The sequence below is a fragment of the Phaethon lepturus genome, unplaced genomic scaffold (genome assembly GCF_000687285.1).
Source record: "Phaethon lepturus isolate BGI_N335 unplaced genomic scaffold, ASM68728v1 scaffold44208, whole genome shotgun sequence".
NCBI lineage: Eukaryota > Metazoa > Chordata > Aves > Phaethontiformes > Phaethontidae > Phaethon > Phaethon lepturus.
Window position 1 is genome coordinate 1 of NW_010556292.1, and position 18,554 is coordinate 18,554.

Below are 18,554 nucleotides of genomic sequence, written 5' to 3' on the forward strand. Positions count from 1 at the left end.
GGCCCCGAGCAGCAGCCCGGGGAGGCGGGGCTGACGGATGGAGCCTTACGCGTTGCGTCTCCATGACATGATGTTCCTTCTAACTACGGAGAGTTCAACTCCAGTTTAAAGCAAAGGAAGTAATTTCTGGGAACAGCTTTAACCTTTCTGGGTTTGGGTTTTTTGTTTGTTTTGCTCGGTTTTTGTTTGGTTTTTTTGTCACAGTTGAATTTCCAGCAGTCCTGTTGAGCACTTCAACAGGAGAGATTGAATCTGAATTTCACACGTATGTCCAGCCTCAGGAGCATCCTATTCTCTCTGAATTTTGTACAGAACTAACTGGCATAACGCAGGTAGAGTTGCTATTCAGTATTATTTTACACCGTTATAATTGCTATTTACTACTTTTTTTAAACATGCCTTTCAAGAGCTAAAGAGAAACACATCTCAAATTAATTTTAGTGCATACTAACACATACATTTCTTGTTCTGTTCCATAAAGAATCAGGTTGATGAAGGGGTCCCTCTAAACATTTGTTTATCGCAGTTTTTGAAATGGATTCAAAAGATACAAAAGGAGAAGAAAATTATATTCAGTTCAGATATTCCAAGTCATTCTACTTCAGAGGCAAAACCATGTACCTTTGTTACTTGGACAGGTAAATAAAATTTTCATTTGGCTTTTCTGCAGAATACTACACATAAAAAATGAACATTTGGTGGTGCTAGTGAGATTGTGTCTTCACTTCTAGAAAGTCAAAATCCTGTTATTCGGTATTAAAGATCTGCAATATTGGGATAAGACTGAAAATACAAAATCCATTGAATCCTGATGTGTTCGCTACATCTTTGTCTCCAGCGTCTGACATCATTACATTTTTCTGCTTTACATATAGTGAACTGTGTCACCATTCTTAGTGTGTCTAAATGATGTAACGAGGTCTTTGAGATCTCTACCCACCATGAAGTCATTCTTTACTGACAACAGGCATTCACTTATCCTGATGTCCCACTGCAGCAACCCTAGTGCTTTCATGTACAAAGACTTCGTTAGCCTGTTCTAATGAAGCCTGTTAGCCTACACTTCCTGTCCAGGAAGTGTACAGTACTAGTACAGGATACTACTAGTATACTGAGGGTATGTCCCTTTATGTGGATTTTAAGCCATGTAGATTTTAGGACAGTTCTTTAGTGATGGATTATTTGTGGGTTTTTTCTGTGCAGACTGGGACCTGGGTGTGTGCTTGCAGTATGAGTGTAAAAGGAAGCAGTTGCGAAAACCTGACATTTTCAATTCCTGGATTGATCTCAAAGCAACATACAGGGTGAGAAGACTGATAGACTATGAAACATTGATACCCATATTATCATCTCAAAGGCTAACTGTATCTGAAGTTACAAGCAAGTATTATATGTTCCAGTGACTAGAGTAACCCATTTATTTTCCTTCCGTGTTGTTATTGCTCAATAACAAATTGCATTTGTTAGAACTGTATGAATTTTAACAGAAATCTTAATACTCAGAAAACAACCTGGTATTATTGTGGAGAAATGAATGATAGTCCTAGGAGAATTTTTCAAGCTGCCTTTCCTTTCCTGACATCTTTTGCTCTGCTGGCTTCCTAACTTCCCTGGTTTTGCGTGCTCTTATTGCTGCCTTACACTGCTGCATAGAAAATAGTCATCACCATCTGTTTAGAGGTACTTAACAGGTCTAGCATGTGAACTGTGCTTGGACCAGAAAGTATATTCTGAACAGCATGAATAATACTGAAAAAAATGAATGTATATTTTTATTACACAGTCTACACCACAACAGAGTTCTAACCTGGGGGCTAACAGCAGCTCAGCATACCTTCCCCTGTGTACTCAAAGAAACTTTCAAAGGGTGATCCAGGAGTCCATCTATCCTGACACTTGGAGCTTAGGCTCTTAACTTAGGCAGCAGAATTAGGTCTCTAAAGATAAACAGCGTGAATATTCCCTCTTTCTTGTAATCAAATGAGATACTGGGAATGAGTAGCAATACTGTCTTGTCTCATTTAAAAACAATTTATTATACCTATGCCAAATATATTAATATCCATGCCTTTGCAATATGCAACAATTTAAACATCTCAAGATATTATTTATAGTTGCATTCTTCAATGCTGTGCTGTTAAGGCCTTCATCAATGCAAGCCATAAAGTGCAAATAAGTAACTGCAGAGCTAAGACAGAATGGATTAGTTTAAGACTGAGAGAAGGGATTCATTGTTCTTTCCATTCCAATTTGTTACAGGGTAAGTCACTTACTGTCTTATGCTTATTTATCCCAGCTGTAAAATGAAGATACTTGACTTACACAATTGCCTCGCAAGATTTATTATTCATAAGGTGATATTTCTGAAATGGCTTTCACTTCACTGTGAAGATGTTTTGAAATGCTTATGTTAAGCACTTGCATTTTTTTTCCTTAGGCCTTCTATAATAGGAAGCCTAAAGGGCTAAGCGGTGCCCTGCAGGATTTGGGGATAGCTTTTGCAGGACGGGAACATTCTGGTAAGTATGATATGATGATCCTCATTTTAATGTACTTTTTTTTTTTTAAAGCTAAATAGCTACTGTTTAGCTGTAGTTAACTAAACTAAACCAGCTAGTAATGGCTAGTCATTACTCTAAATAGTAACTATTATTTCCAGGTTATGCAATGTTCTGTCCAACAAAAACATCAAAACAAGAAAGGCTTCAAAGACCAGAGTTTGTTATTTCTAACCTCATGCTTTATATCTGAAATCTCTCCTAGTGCTATTGAGTGCATGTTCAACAAGATCAATCTCTGAATTGCTAGGGCACAAAAGAAAAGAGGTGGAGGAAGGATAAGAAAACTTGATTTTACCCGATAGCTCTGGACAGCATATTAGTGTAGAGAATAGCAGCACAATATGATTTCTACTACACGACTAATAATATTAAACAGAGCAAGGATTTAAAAAATTGTGGATATATGGGTATGTGGATATATTCAGCTCGATGGGTTAGTCCTTCAGGTGTTTCAGCACAGGGAATTTTCTTGAATTTTTTACTTCTGCTTCCCTTTTTTGAACTAGGTAACTATGTGTCAGAGTTCTGTGAAACCCTGTCACTTATGTAAGGCTTGCCTAGATTACATTTTTCCCCTAATAAGAACTATATCCCCAGTAGTAGTTTGAAAAAAAAAAAAATTAATATAACCATACTTTTGAAGGTTTGGATGATTCTCGGAATACTGCCCGTCTTGCTTGGAGGCTGATTTGTGATGGATGTGTGCTGAAGGTTACTAAATCTTTGGATAAGGTTAGTAACTACTTCTTATCTTTCCTTCTACTTGCTTTGTAGCCTGGAATACAGATGAAAGGTGAGCTATTCAAATAATAAACCCAGCATCTTGACTATGAATTGAACAGAACATCCCTAGGCTGATACGCTTACTAATTTTGTGCATTGATTCCTAAAACTTCTGAGTATTCTTTCTAAAATCTCCTTTTGTTTATGGACTCTCTAGGCAAAGAGTAATTTAATTTCCAGAACACTGACTACAAACTTCACTGACAGGACTCCACAGGAAAGTAACAGTAGACCTGAAACATTTAGAGATGGAACTTGTGAAATAAATTCTCTGGCCGAGAAAAACCACAAGTGTGTCGCTGGGATTCAGATAAATTCTAATGTACAAACTGAAGAACAACAGACCACTTGCATTGGTTCTTCTGCAGATGTCCACATCGTACCTAGCAGCAGCTCAAGGACAGAGTTACATGCTCAAGCCCGAAGCTCTTTAACAGCATCCACTGGCAGATTGCCTGTTCCTCTTGAGCAGGCACAGCAATCTCACAGTACTGTGTCAACAGGCATTGAGCAAGGATTGAACAAAGGGCAACCTCTGAGTATAGCCAGATCTAGCTGTACTAGATCTCCAGTACACCCACCAGGACTAGTGCTTGTCGCCACTACTATCGCCTCAGTTAGTATCTCCAATGAAGATGTCAGTACTAGTTCTGATTGCTTATCTCTGCTGACTGACTGGGAAGATGTCGCTTTAATACCAGAATCTCAATATGAACAAAATTCAGACTGTGTTCAAGTCAAAGATGACTCGAGTACTGATGTTTTAACAGTGTTTGAAGAGAAAACAATTCTGAAACAATCGGCTGTCATGAGTTCAGATAATCAGAGTTTGGAGAAAACCATAGTACCTGTGGAACCTCTGAAATCTATCATTTACAAAAGTCCTGATACTACTATCTATAATGTAGGGACAGTACAAAGGCAGACTTCAAATTTTGCAGCTTTTAAGTTACCATCTGCAAAGGTAAATGCTGCTTCAGCACAATCTGCATTAACTGGAAATTATTCTACTCCTTCAGAGGTTCCTAAAAGAAAGCCAACTAGTCCAAAAACATTTCCACCAGCAAAAAAACAGTCTTTTGCTATATATCAAGACAAAATGGCATCTTCTGATCATTCCTTTCCTTTAAGAAGTTCAAATTTGCCCAAAGCATCTCCTGCCATTCTGAACTCCACAGTCAATTTGAATCTGTCTGTAAGAGCTGTAAAAAATGGAAAACCAACTCCCCCTCTGTGTAATTGTGGTCGAAGAGCTAAAAAACTGCATGTGTCAAATGCTGGTCCAAATCATGGCAAAGCATTTTTTTGTTGTCCTGTTGGCAAGCATGAAGGTAGTAAGAAAGGTTGTGGATACTTCAAGTGGGAATATGCACTTCTAAAAGACAAATCTAATGGTCTTACCCTGAATGCAGATGCTTTGACCTCTCTTGGGTCTTACGCTAGTAATTTAGGAAATTCTTCCAACAAAAAATATTTGTGTCTTAGACCCTCTATGAGAACTTGAAAGTTGATAATTTTTTTGTCCAAATCTTAAACTCATTACATTGATCATGCTTAATATAATCAGGATAGTCAAATTATGTCAAATATATGTTCTGAGAATGGGACAAAAATGACACTGCTTGATAGCAGATATCTTAACATAGATAGAAATGGAAATTGCTCAAGCATACAAAAATAGCAATATCATAAAGTATCTTGTTAATGAAGTGCGAGAGAACAAATAAAAATACTAAGTACTAAAATTAAAGTATGAGCAGCTGTTGCTACAAATCTGAAATTTCTGCTTTATCATGTATTTTAAATTTAAATTTACTAGTCCAGTCCTTAAAGAATATTTTAATGATTTACACTTTTTTCTAAACATACTTGTTATGATAACTAACTTTAAAAAATGTATTTAGAAGTTCTTGCACTTCCCAAAAGTGCTTCCTGAAGCAATAGTGTTCTCTTAAACTTACTGTTTTTTTATCCTTTAAATTAAGTAACAATAAAGACGAAAAGCTGGTGACACTCCATTAAATACTTTATTTAATGCACATCACCTATTGTGCTCTTGACTCCATGAGTTTCCCTTTTCATTTGTACCAGTCTGTCTGCTTTTGTAATTTTAGCTATTAGTGTAGCACCTGCACAGCCAAATGCTGGGAATCAGGTAAGAATTTTGTCACAGAAATCACAGAAATCACAGAAACACTAGGTTGGAAAGGACCTTCAAGATCATCAAGTCCAACCATTAATCCAGCGCCACCATGTCCCCTAGACCATGTCCTGAAGCACCACATCCACACGTTTCTTGAACACTTCCAGAGATGGCGACTCCACCACCTCCCTGGGCAGCCTGTTCCAATACCTGACCACCCTCTCAGTGAAGAAATTTTTCCTAATATCCAATCTAAACCTCCCCTGGCGCAACTTGAAGCCATTTCCTCTTGTCCTATCGCTAGTTACTTGGGAGAAGAGGCCAACGCCCTCGTCGCCACAACCCCCTTTCAGGTAGTTGTATAGAGCGATAAGGTCTCCTCTCAGCCTTCTCTTCTCCAGACTAAACAACCCCAGTTCCCTCAGCCGCTCCTCATAAGACTTGTGCTCCAGACCCCTCACCAGCTTCGTTGCCCTTCTCTGGACACGAATCATGGAATCATGATTGTCGAATCATGGAATAGTTTGGGTTGGAAGGGACCTTTAAAGGCCATCTAGTCCAACCCCCCTGCAGCGAGCAGGGACATCTTCAACTCGATCAGGTTGCTCAGAGCCCCGTCCAACCTGGCCTTGAGTGTTTCCAGGGATGGGGCATCTGCCACCTCTCTGGGCAACCTGTGCCAGTGTTTCACCACCCTGATTGTGAAAAACATCTTCCTTATATCTAGTTGAAATCTGCCCTCTTTTAGTTTAAAACCATTACCCCTTGTCCTATTGCTACAGGACCTGCTGCAAAGTCTGATTCCATCTTTCTTATAAGCCTCCTTTAAGTACCGAAAGGCTGCAATAATTTATTCAAACTTAAACTAAGAAGGACATAATATACTGCCTTTTATGTTACTGTGTAAATCTGAAATACCTTAATTTGTAAAAAATCCCATGAAAAAACAACAAGTAATTCTAATCTTTTCTCCACTCCTTCTGGCGCAGTTCATTTCTTCTGATCTTCCCACTAATAGTTTGTGGCAACTGTTGAACAAACTCCATCTATTGGGAAACAGAGGAAATTGCAATTCAAAATAAGATACATTCTACCTCAGTTTTTACTTTTTCTTAACCTCAGTGGCATAGGCTTATAAACCACATAACAGTTAACAGCCCCTGTCTTATGGCAGTGAAAATTATTTGGGTATTGGAGCACTCACCTTCCTAGGGTACTTGTATGGAGCAGTAACTTTCTTAACATGGTCTTGTAGCTCTTTCATCATTTTTCCCGGATCACGTGAAGCATAGTCAGATGTTAAAACAACAAAGGCTTTCACCACCTAAAGAAGTTATAGCCGCAATGGTTTAAATGCCAATGAAACAGTATTACACAACAGTAAGATTCAAAACTTTAACCAAACATTTGCTTACAAACTGCAGAGTGATGTTTAGAAAGCTTTGCCAAAGCCTGTGGGTGCTCATTATAGGTCTGGACTTTGCAGGCAGTTTATATACATTTAATAAAGATGAAAAACTGTAAGTATTTGAATGACAGGGAAAGCTTCAAATGGTGCTTTTGTTATCTTGGATTTGAGGCAATTACCTTGGTCATTTTTGTCCTATGTGGATTCTCTGGTGTCTGGTAAGAGTAGAAACACTGACTTATTTAGTTTTAATTTAAAAAAGAAAAAACAAAATCCCTGGATAGACAAATCCCTTGGAAGTTGGGCTTTATTAGCTCTGGCATGCACAAAGCTACTTAAATATATAAGCTTGTTTAACTTCACCTCTCCTCTGATGGGGTCTGGACTGCTGACAACTGCTGATTCCACCACTGCAGGATGCTCTATGAGAGCACTCTCTACTTCAAATGGTCCAATACGGTATCTTTAAAACAGAGGAAAGGGCTTTTAGTTGTATTTGATAACACATAAGCATAACAACATCTGAATCATCTGTGTTATTAGAGTTTAATGATTTATTGTTAATCAGTCTTAAATTACCCAGCAGAATTAATGACATCATCAGCTCTTCCAACAAACCAGAAGTATCCACCCTCATCCATAATCCCCCTGTCTCCAGTCACATAAAAGTCCCCACGTATTGTTGCCTCTGTTTTCTCTGGATCATCCTAGGAAATATTAAATTGCATTTTATTTGAAAATAACTGAAAAATAGATGAAATTGCATTCTAACATAATAAGCACATAAGTTAGGGTGCAGTCAAATATTCAAATATTTCAGCTTTTCAGACCATACTGTGGTCATGTGCATCAGGTTCAAGTGGGACATTAGTAATAGAGAATTATTAATTCACCATTACTAAGCTACAAAACTAGACATAAAATTTATAAATTGCAATAAATGAATAAATTTTCACTATTTGTGACCGACTTAAAATTTTAAATCATAATATAATATGCACCACGGGTTTAGGAACCAATGAAGGTTGCAAAAATAGGTAAGCTTATGTAACGGAGATTGGTGATTTTAGGTGATTATCCTTTAATGTTTTTTTCTTGGTATTTCTAGCATCTCTTATTATCCTGAGATTTTTTTTTTCACCCCCAGAAAAGTTTTGGCTCAGCACAGTGCAACTAATAAGCACTCTTTCTAGAGCAAATATAACTGACTTCTGCAAGAATTTTTTGAGGCAGTACACCTAGAAAAGGTGTTCTTTTCCCACACGCTTAGTACTGCTCAGAAGACTTAATTATAGGCTGACATTGTCCATAAAATTTAATAAGGTTTGCTGGTGTCAGAACAGAAAGCGCTATGTATTTGTTTTACCGGTTGTTGGACTGAAAATTCTAACCAACATGGAAAAAAAAAATTAAAAAATTTTGCCGTGTGTGAAACACTCCATGAAGCTCAAATCTGGAGAGAAGGGATTTGATCAGTGTCTCAACTGCCCAGATGGGGGCTCTAGCTCTTAGGCCAAACAGTATTTTGGGACTAGGGGAGTCCGTCAAACATTTCCCTTCATATTAAGAAAATAACAATCAAAAGAAAGTGGATTTCAACTTGCTAAGCAGGACAATCTTACTGAACACCTAATTGTTGTATAAGTAGACCAAGCATCTGCAGGAAAAAAATGGAAATCCCTCTTTCCTCCCCACAGGTTTTCAGACCACTAAACAGAGTATACGTAAATGAAATGGGGCATCAGATTCCTTGTAATAGAGATTTAACAGAATATCTACTTTAACTGTAGAAATATTCTTACAGCATAGCGTAAGTGAAAAGAAAAAGCGATCTTGTAGGTTTTACTCTGATGGCAATATCTCCTTCTTTTCCAGGAGGCAGAATATTATTATTTTCATCTATAATCTAAAAACAAACAAAACACATTTTTATTATCTTGGAGACAAATTAAAAAGCATTAAGAGTATAGAATCTTGGTGTGCATTTAAAATACATAACCAAAGGTTTTTTTTAAATTGGAAAATGATTTGGAGCAGTAGGGGACAACTAATTATTACTAATCCGTTATACTTTGCACTATGTCTTTTATCTGAGGAATGCCAAGTACTATACAAACATACAATGAAGTCATTAAGACCTCAGGGAGGATCATAAGTACTGAGGTGAGAAAATTTAAGAACTGAAAGAAAGATACTAAAAATCTTAACCCATATTGCGAATTGATCTGGTGCTAGAATCTGCTTCAGCAGCTTTATTATCACCAGAAAACAACATTCACTCCCACTCCTTAACTCAGCAGTTTACTTTCTATCATTGCCTTAAAGTTTGATATCTGTCAGTTAGCAGTGGGTTGTCATCTATGTTGGTGAGGACAGTGCAATAGGGAAGTCCAATTGCTTATTTTTCATGCTCAGTTTAGGGCAGTAACATGCTTTTCTTCACTCATTCATTTCATTTTCATTTCATGCTGAATGATGATACAACTCTGTGTTAGAGCTTTCAAAACTCTTTAATGGAAAGTGATTATGCAAGAGAGAGAGACTGAGTCACCAGATACCTTGACATCATACCCTGGAGATGGCTTTCCCATGGAGCCAGGTTTGATTTTCATTCCCTTAAAATTTCCACAGATCAGCACCTGTAACAAGTGTTGTTGGGTTTGGGCGGTTTTTTTTAAATTAAACTGTGGCTTGTATATTCAGTCTTTAGCTTAGGTTTAAAATACTCAGCTAATATTGTGTATTTCTATAAAAAATACTAATTGTCTTCATTACAATCATACATCCAATGATTAAACTTCTAGAAATAACCTATGCCCCTGATCAGATCACGCCCACAGCTCCAAATAACGTGAGTGCTCTAAAGATAGATTCGAAAGAAGAATTTGGGATGCTGTAATGAGAAATATAGCCATTTTGTTAGTTCCCAATCCAAAGCCCACAGGAGCGAAAAACAGTCCGTAGATTTGGGTGAAGCTGTTATGATTTTTCTGTGACTTACAAACCTACATTTTTCCAGTGTAGCTTACTGCAATTGACTTTTCGCCTAAAAGTCGTAACTATGTATAATAATTTTAAGCCCTTTTTCTTGGCAACCTGAATGGAATTTATTGCTGTATCTGTAAAGCATACATTTTTACATTTGTAAAGCAGAACATACTGTTTCTGTCTGTCCATAGCCTTCATGAATATCCAGCCCAGTCTGTGCTTTCCATTCTTCTATCACGTCAGGGTTGATTGGCTCCCCAGCACTCACACAGTGCCGCAGGCTTTTGAATGTATAGCTTAGAGGGAAAGAGAAAACAAATAATTCGCAGTCATCTATCTGCTATGTCCCGTTCACTACTGCATTCCTGTATAGTGGGGTCCTTTCTACATAAACGCAAAATTTTTACTGAGTCCTATTCATTCCATTTCAACTGTGTAGTGTTAAACAAAAAAAAAAATCTGAAGAAAATGCAAATAAAATCCTGCTGGTTGACTTCTGTATTATTTTAGAAAATCTAATGATCAATATACTATTTCTACCCCTAGAATCTGATCTGGGGTCTAAACTGAAGAGGAGTAACAAAGTTCAACCCTAATGACAATAAAAGCTCACAGAAGAGTTAAATGAGGCCAAACAGTCTTTCATACATTTCACCAAGCTGTGCTGACACACACATTTCCTGTAGCTTATAGTATTGGAGGAACAAGTGGAAAAACAAATGGAGGGGGAATGTGATTATAAAAGCACTTCTGAAGCTAACATTAATCTTGATATCCTAATACATCCTCAGCTAAGCTGCTTTTCAAAGTCTTACACAAGATCACTGTAATTTATGAAATCTGAGATGGTTAAGCTATCCCTAAATCTTTATTCTGACTTTGTTCCTAATACTTAAGATTCAAAATGTTGAGAAATACATGAGTGGTGTTACTGTTACGCCATTGTAAACTTGGAATAAAATCAAGGTGAGATGAGCATTTTGGTCTACTGTTTTGATCAAATACACCAACAAGGATACTCTGGTTTTGCTTACCTGCATGGTTTATGTTGCACAAACATTCGATAGGCCGTTGGAGGAGAACAGAAGACGGTTATGGGAAATCTTGACAGACTCTAGAGAGTTTAGAATAAAAAAAACCAAATGTTGCCAATATACTGAAACCTGTGAAGTCTCGTCTTCATTATGAGAGATAATATTATGATTTCTGCATCCAGCTTATGAAACACATGAACAAAATGTTGTGTCCTAAAAGCAGTTAGCTCTATACTTGCCAACACCAACACATAGCAGTTACATTTAATTAGTTCCTTCTTCAAAACTTCAAAAGAATCTACATAATTTTACAACTAGTTCAGCAGACCAAAGTTTTTTGCTCTTGAAAGCTTTGCAGTTTCTCTTGCAGAATTTCTTCATAATTGCAATTTAAGTAGAAAACAAGTGAAACCATAAGGTTACCTTTTTAGATGCTCTGTAGGTGTTACAACTGGCAGTGTTCTTCAACACACCTTACTATTAACTTGCAATTTCCAGCCATCTAATTAACACGGATATGATGATAAAGTCATTCCATGCAAAATGAAACATGGTGGTGTTTTTCAAATGATGAAAAGTTGTGTGTGGAGGATGTAAGAGAATATAATGTCAGTGCCTTTTGTTAAAGAAATTCAAACTTGCTGCCTCTGCACTCCTTAACGTTGAATTACACGGTGCAGGCAACCAAAATTCTCATTCATCTGTTATTGTCACTCATTTTAGTAACACCATCAAAGTGCTCCACAAATCCCAGAACAACTTCTTGTGTACTTCACTTTTAGGCCTAATGATGAATGTTTGCAGGTTTGCGCAGTCAAATCCGGTTTCAGCAAAGTATATGATGAAACTCTTTGGATGTCAAATATGCTCTTTTTTTAGGGTGCGCATTTGCAGCACTCACTACTTAACTGATCGGTTGGTTACCATCTGGTGAAAGTTATAGCTGCGTTGTGTTCTGCGCCTTGTGCAGTGCCAGGGGAAATGAAAACCTGGGCAAGACCAGCCAAAGAGAACGGTGCTGTTTGTTGCTGGGCTCTCCTCACTTACCTCAAAGACAACGCTTGGGTCGAAGTGTGGCATCTTATGTGCAAATTATGTGGCATCTTATGTGCCCCTTGAATCCATGATGAAAAAATACTGGTCAAAGCAGACTTTGCCCAGCCCGTGTCTGATGTACTCCAAAATATATCTGAGGAAGTCAAGTCCAGCCAGTACCTGATAACACAAGGAAATGGTCCACAGTCTCTGTTTGGCAGGAATAAGGCAAATATTAAAATATCAACAAGAGATGTACCAGTGAAGCAAATCCATCACTGGTTGTCTTGGGTAAATGGCAATTAGAAAAGGCTGAATTTCTGAGTAGCAGTAAGTCACAGCACAGTGAGGATGTCATCAGGATAGACTGATGTTGCATTTTTCTAAGGGAAAAATCATGCTGATGGACAAGCTACCACCACTTCAGAACATGATGTATGAATATGTATGAGATTGCTGTGGTTGCTGAGTTGCTGAACTCATTTTTAGGGATGAGGGGTTTTTTTTGTTTACTTACTGCTTTGGTATTTGCTTGTTAGAGTGAAGTGCAGTGCCACATCAATTTTATAAACAACATTGCTTTATAAACTTAAAGATTCTGAACTATCAGCATTTTGTTCCTGCAGGAGCTGTGTCTAATCCAGACACACATTAATTCAGAAGCCTAACAGGCTCACTTTTTTTTCCCCTTTTGTGGTACAGACTTCATAAACTTGTGCTGATGTTCAGTTCATGGGCAACCTATTAACTATACATAATGAAGAATTTACCAAAAGTTAAAGAAAATGTTAAAAAATAAATTATTGACTATATGACTGCTACATTCTTTATACACTAAGGCAGCTGGACTCAAACTGCCTTGTTTCATGGAAACAAACCAACCCACTTTTTGGTATGTAAAACAACTGCTGGTTTTTAAACTATTGAAACAATAGCTTCTGGTAAAAATCTTGTGTTTCTTTTCCTTCTGCTATGTGACCAGCTGAAGAAATATGTCTGTTTTAAAGTGGTATCTTTACCTTCCACTTACTGTGAGGCCAATACCATAGCTGCTGTGGGAATGTTCCGTCATTTTTGGAGATCCTGTAGTTCCACTGGTAAAATAGATGGCTATTGGATCTTGACACTTTGTGGTCACACAGTCATGATCGGAAGAAGCATTTCTTAAAATAAGCAAAATTATGAATAAAGTGATTTGAACGTGTGACACACATTTTTTGACATATTTAACCAAACGAACTGTAGCAATCACAAGTGTCATAAACATTGGTATTTTTCCACTGTGCAGTCCTAAAAAGGTGAAAATATATTGGCATGTGCCAACATTTCCTATTCAAAACAAATCACTGTGCTTTTCTTTCATTATTGTTGGTGGTGCTTTCACAGCGATATTTACTCACTTCAGGAGATGTTTAAAGTTCAGCCATCCTTCTCTGTGGCCCTCCGACACAAGCAACTTGAATTTCAAAGACTGGCATTGAGCCCCAACTGAGTCTACAGCTGGTGCCACAGATTCATCAGTGATGATACATTTTGCCTTGGATTTCTGTAGCCGATGGAGAATGTCCTTCTCTGTCAATTGCTGTGTGCCAGGAATCGGGACAGTTCCTAAAGGGAAGAAAGGGGAATGGAAAAACAGTCTCAACATTTAAGAATAACACTTGTGCCTACAAGCAATCTTCAGCTTACTTTATTCTTTTGAGTGGGACAGGGCTGTACTAAAAGCAGGACTTAGCCCTACGTTTGTAAATATGCCCATTTCTTTGACGGATTAAATGCTATGTGAAGACTAGCACAAGTTAGCAAATACTAGGTTGATCACGGGACACCAAAAGCAATCAACACAATAACTTCCCTTGCTCTGAAAACACCGCCTCTGGAACATGCCATGTCTCTGGACTTGACTTCTTTACTGGTAAACATAGCCGTGGCCTTACAAGGTATACTGCTGGTGTTTGTGAGGCACCAAGACATTCTGGGTTGTAAATACTGGAAAGCTGAGTATTTAACAGATCCCACAGGGAAACATGTGAAACACTTTGTAAAGTGTGGGCTAATTTCACTGCAAGTTAGCAAGAGAGTACATTTGTGATGTGTCACAAGCGCTGGAAAGAGGTAAATGAGAGAGGCACATGGACTCATGGGGTTTTCTTAACAGCTAGAGCATACGCAAAAGTCCTAAAAGTACCATGAAGAAAAAACTTGGCACGAAGAGTGTTTTTGACCAGCACGACACTAGTTCATCCTCATTAGCATGCTGATAGTTCTGAGTGCATTAAATAGCAAGGATTGGTTTAAGTCACGATTTCTGTACCTATATACCATTTCTATGCTTTTACTAACCCGTTCTCATGCAAGCCACATTCACCAGCCACCACTCCGGGATCCGGGGCAGAATCAGAATAACTCTGTCTCCCTGTTGCAGACGGCAGGCATCAGAGAGTACATTTGCCACTTTCCTGGACAGCACTCCCAGCTCCTCAAAGCTCCACTTCACCTCTCCTCCGGCACCATCTACCCACCATAATGCGGGGTTTTTAGACTTTTTTCCCTCCTATAGAACAACAGGGTACAGTACAAATGCTTCATTTTAGAAACACACTGCCTTAAGTTTGAGGAAGAAAAGCATTCATCACTTATTCAGCGCTGGAGAAACCTGGGGATGCAACAGAAATTTGTCACTGACTCCAAATGAGAACTCTCCCTTAGAAAGAACAGCCTATAAATGTCATTTAGGAAACTAAATTTGTATTCTTTGCCTGAGTTCTTCATCTGACATTCTGAAGAGTTTTATAGTAATGAGCACAGAGAAAGAGGAATCTTTTTGGTTCAGGTCATGCCAACAAACCAGCTGATAAACGTGGGTACCTCTGGGATGTGCCCCAGAGTCTCCTGAGCCCACAGAGATAATTTTCAACTTCATCTGGAACTAGGCCTGTTTGGTACCTCTGAAAATTAAATCAAAGTTTCAAAAGCATAGGCCCATATGGTGTGAGCTTTAATCAATGTCTCACCTAGCTGATGTGTGAAAAGATACTTGAAATGTATGTACACAAAGCACTCTAAAGGAGGCAAACGCATTTAGCAGTAGCCATGTATTAAGTCACTTCCTGAGCAAAAAATTCGTTGGGGCAACAAGAATATGACACCTTGTTATCTATTTGAAGGTACAATAAAACTAAGGTCCATTTTCAGGGGAGCAGATTTTTTCTGTGCACTTCAAAGGGCAAAACCTCTTCTGCAGAGGCTGTTCCTTGCTCTGTTTACAGTCTGCTGAAACCTGTTTTTCCTGCAAAAGGAACAATTGTGTCAGACAGGTGATACCCCTGCTCTGTTCTTGCTGCCAGGCTGGACAGACCTGCAATTAGCCCCTCATTATGAACAGCCAGAGCCTGCAAAGCCAGTCTTACATCCATACAGAGCAGATCTATGTAGTAAGAAAGGTGATAGACCTATACTTCATGTGTTCTTCTATATTCCCTTTCCTTGCATAGAGCTCTTGTCTGGTTTGGGGTTCAAAGTTATTCAGTTTTGCAGATTCCAAGTCCCTGATGCAAAAGATTTCACATTTGGGATAGGTGGGTGAGGACTGACATTACACTGTATTTATTACTAGTTTTACAGGCAGGCAATGGAACACACAGACGTCAAGCAATTTCCCTGGCACACCTTGGTAGGGTGCATGTCACAGCTGATGGGGGAACTGATGCGAGGTTTAGAGTGATTCAGTTCAGAGTCTCTTTCATGAGGCACCTGTTTACTCACATTCAATCCCTCTGGAGTTACTGATTAAAGGAAAGAACTATATGGACTCGTGGACAGGATAGCGTGCGACCTAAGGGATCTACAGGTTCAAACTGCATGAGATGATCACAAGATTATAATCAGAACATAACCCCAGTGTCTTGGTTATTGGATTTGTCAGATACTCAGCATTAATGACCAGCATTAAATACTTCCGTGTCAGAGAAACCAAGCAACTGTTACCTTTTCCAGTTCAGTCCATCTGTCCAGCACATCTCTTGCAAAGTTAAAGTACTCTGGCACCTCTGGTCTGTACTGTTGTTTTATGGCTTCGTAACTCAAAGGGGCATGAACGGGGTAGCACCGGCTGCGAAGTTGAAGAAATCTTCGCAGAGGAGCCCGCAGGGACATAGCACTTGGGGTCTTCAGTAAAAAATGCACAGCAGCAAGAGCCATTAGTCTCTTCAAAGTTATTCCTTACTGATTATCTCTCCAAGAAATGCTACAGTACAGATACAAACCTGGTATTAGCCATGCAGTTTCAGAACAGCTTTTACTGCTACACAGTGGGATACACTGGAGCAACAATCCCAACCGCTAATTGGAGTCACAGCTGAGGACAGTTCCAGTTCGGTCACTGTCTAGCCCCTGCTCTCCAGTGACCATCATGCAGCTGAGATCCTGAGCCTGCATTCAGTCAGCTGTGCTCAGCCCTGTCACTGTGTCAGCTTTCCTATAATTCATGTTCCTTCCCTTCCCACAAGCCTCGCTAATCTTGTAGATCACATTTCAGTTGCCTTATACAGCAGAGAGGGACTGAACGCTACCCAAGCACTTCAACTCTGAGTTCTGTAAGTGAAATTACTGCTACTGACTGACAATAACAACAGCATGGACCAAGATGTTGCACAGATAATCCAGCAACCGTGCATTAATTACTGGCTGACCACAGTACAAAGATATTTACAGTGTTTCCAGTTTATCAGTGCTAGGAATATATTGGTTACCAGGAATGAAATGAGCAAAGCCCTGAAAAGATTCTAAGTATTGATGTTTTAAACATTATTTTGATGTGCAGTCAGCAAAAATGTCACTTTAAGAGACAAGGAAACTTTAAAAGACTGCCAAAAAACGGATCCAAAATGCAATGCTTTACTTCTCAAAAACAGTCAACTTAGCAAGAGGTCTGAAACCTCCAAAGTCATTATTTTCATGCATTGTCAATTATCTTTTATTTACAAAATACTATAAACACTGCAAGGTCCTTATGGAATTAATAACCATCCAGCTGTAAAATCATGTGATTTTAGTGATTTAGTGAAGCAAAGGGACATTTTTTGGATCTGTAACATTCAGTCTGCACATGACAAACACGGGGGAGAAATACAACCAAATGAAACACAGACAGGGACGGGGAGAAGAGCAAATGTGGACAGACAGAGGGAAATCAGCACTGCTCCAGCACCAGAAAATGTCTTGGCCAGCAGCTTGCAGGGGTGGGTGGAGGGTCAGTTACCTTGTCTCAAAAGGCTGTCAATCCCAACTTAACTGCCTCTCTGCCTTGCACCGAAGCAGAGCCACTCCAAGCTGGGATGTGTCACAGCTTTGACTCCTTACACAGATGTCACACTCCCGGCCGTGTGCCCACTCTTGCACCGTTATTGTGTCCAGCGACCAACTCTTGTGTTCCTTACATGTACTTCGGACTCGCACAAGGGGCAGCCAAGTCCAGCGCAGCCAGAAGAGCTGATAGGTTTCTGCAGAGCTCAGAGTGGAGGTGGAAAGTGTGAGTCACAAATCTCTCCTCTTTCCTTTTCCTCTCCCCACCCACCAGCCCCATGGAGGAGCACAGCCGTAAGACCTTGCCACAGCCAAATTACAACTGTTATGCTCTGGTTGGGGCAACTCAGGAGCAACAGCATTGCAATTGGCTTTGCAACTACGCTGCTCAGAGGGTAGCTTGGGGCTTCTCACATAACCGCAGCAGCTCAGCCATGACAGCAGTGAGTAGTGATTCCTGGGATGTTGCAGCCGGTGCCTGGACCAGCTCTGTTAATACCTGGTGACTTGTGAAGTTTTGTAAGGGCTCTGCCTCATGTTCAGAGAGCACACAATTATGAGGTGCTCCAGGACTGCTGCTGCCTCTGCTTCGCTCCTATGGGAAAAGCAGGAGGGAATGCGTGCCATCCTCTCTGCCACCTAGGCCACAGCCCACCATCACTGTGGGCACGGCTGTGGCACTGGTGCATGCCTCTACCTTCAGCCTCTCCTGCGAGGATATCACTCACTAGAGAGTAGTGACGGCTGTAGCTTGAATTGAGGCATTAAGGTTCATAGGAGTTTGGCTGCCAGAGCCCTAAATAGCTCCTCCTGTATCTCCATCCTCAAACCATGGCTCTAAGGTCAGCAGAGAGATTGCTAACATCCATCTACATCTTTGGAGCAGAACAGGAGTCTGGGTGCTGATCGGTGAGGGTGATGCTGTGGTCTTTCCTGGCACCTAGGTCCTGTACTCTTGCCAGAACTCCCTCCTGGGGTTCTGTGCACATCTGTTTGTAAACAGCACACTCAAAGGAGATCTTAATCAGCTCCCTGAAATGTTCACTGCAGCAGAAAGAAACTCATTCAAAACAGATTCACCCAAACAACAAAGCTGCTCTCTGCCTAGCAGTAAAGGGAGACCTACAGTCAAGTCTGCAGTAACGACATTTTAAACAGCTCTTTGAAACGCATGTGATGAAATCCTCCTGGAGGAAAGGCAAAGGAACAGCCTTAAAGGGATTCCCTGCCCAGAAGATTACATCACCCCAGAGGAGGTATGAACATTAGGCTTGCCAATCTGACGCCCGTCTACAAGA

The 18,554-nt window shown here is 39.6% G+C and overlaps 2 protein-coding genes across 2 annotated transcripts; one reads left to right on the forward strand and one right to left on the reverse strand.

Moving 5' to 3' along the window:
- Positions 1-204: 204 nt before the first annotated feature.
- ERI2 (ERI1 exoribonuclease family member 2) lies at positions 205-4,848 on the forward strand (the record flags this gene model as incomplete). Its single annotated transcript, XM_010292432.1, has 6 exons — positions 205-332; positions 482-638; positions 1,204-1,304; positions 2,438-2,519; positions 3,205-3,331; positions 3,552-4,848. Coding segments are annotated over 6 exons (1,892 nt in total), but the record flags the coding sequence as incomplete, so codon positions are not given.
- Positions 4,849-6,446: 1,598 nt separating this feature from the next.
- Positions 6,447-16,152, reverse strand: ACSM3 (acyl-CoA synthetase medium-chain family member 3). Its single transcript, XM_010292431.1, is given in 14 exon segments — positions 6,447-6,533; positions 6,692-6,811; positions 7,259-7,358; positions 7,475-7,602; positions 8,664-8,801; positions 9,454-9,534; positions 10,056-10,179; positions 10,918-10,997; positions 11,965-12,018; positions 12,021-12,132; positions 12,972-13,115; positions 13,353-13,560; positions 14,296-14,506; positions 15,940-16,152. Coding segments are annotated over 14 exon segments (1,800 nt in total).
- Between the last annotated feature and the right edge of the window lie 2,402 nt (positions 16,153-18,554).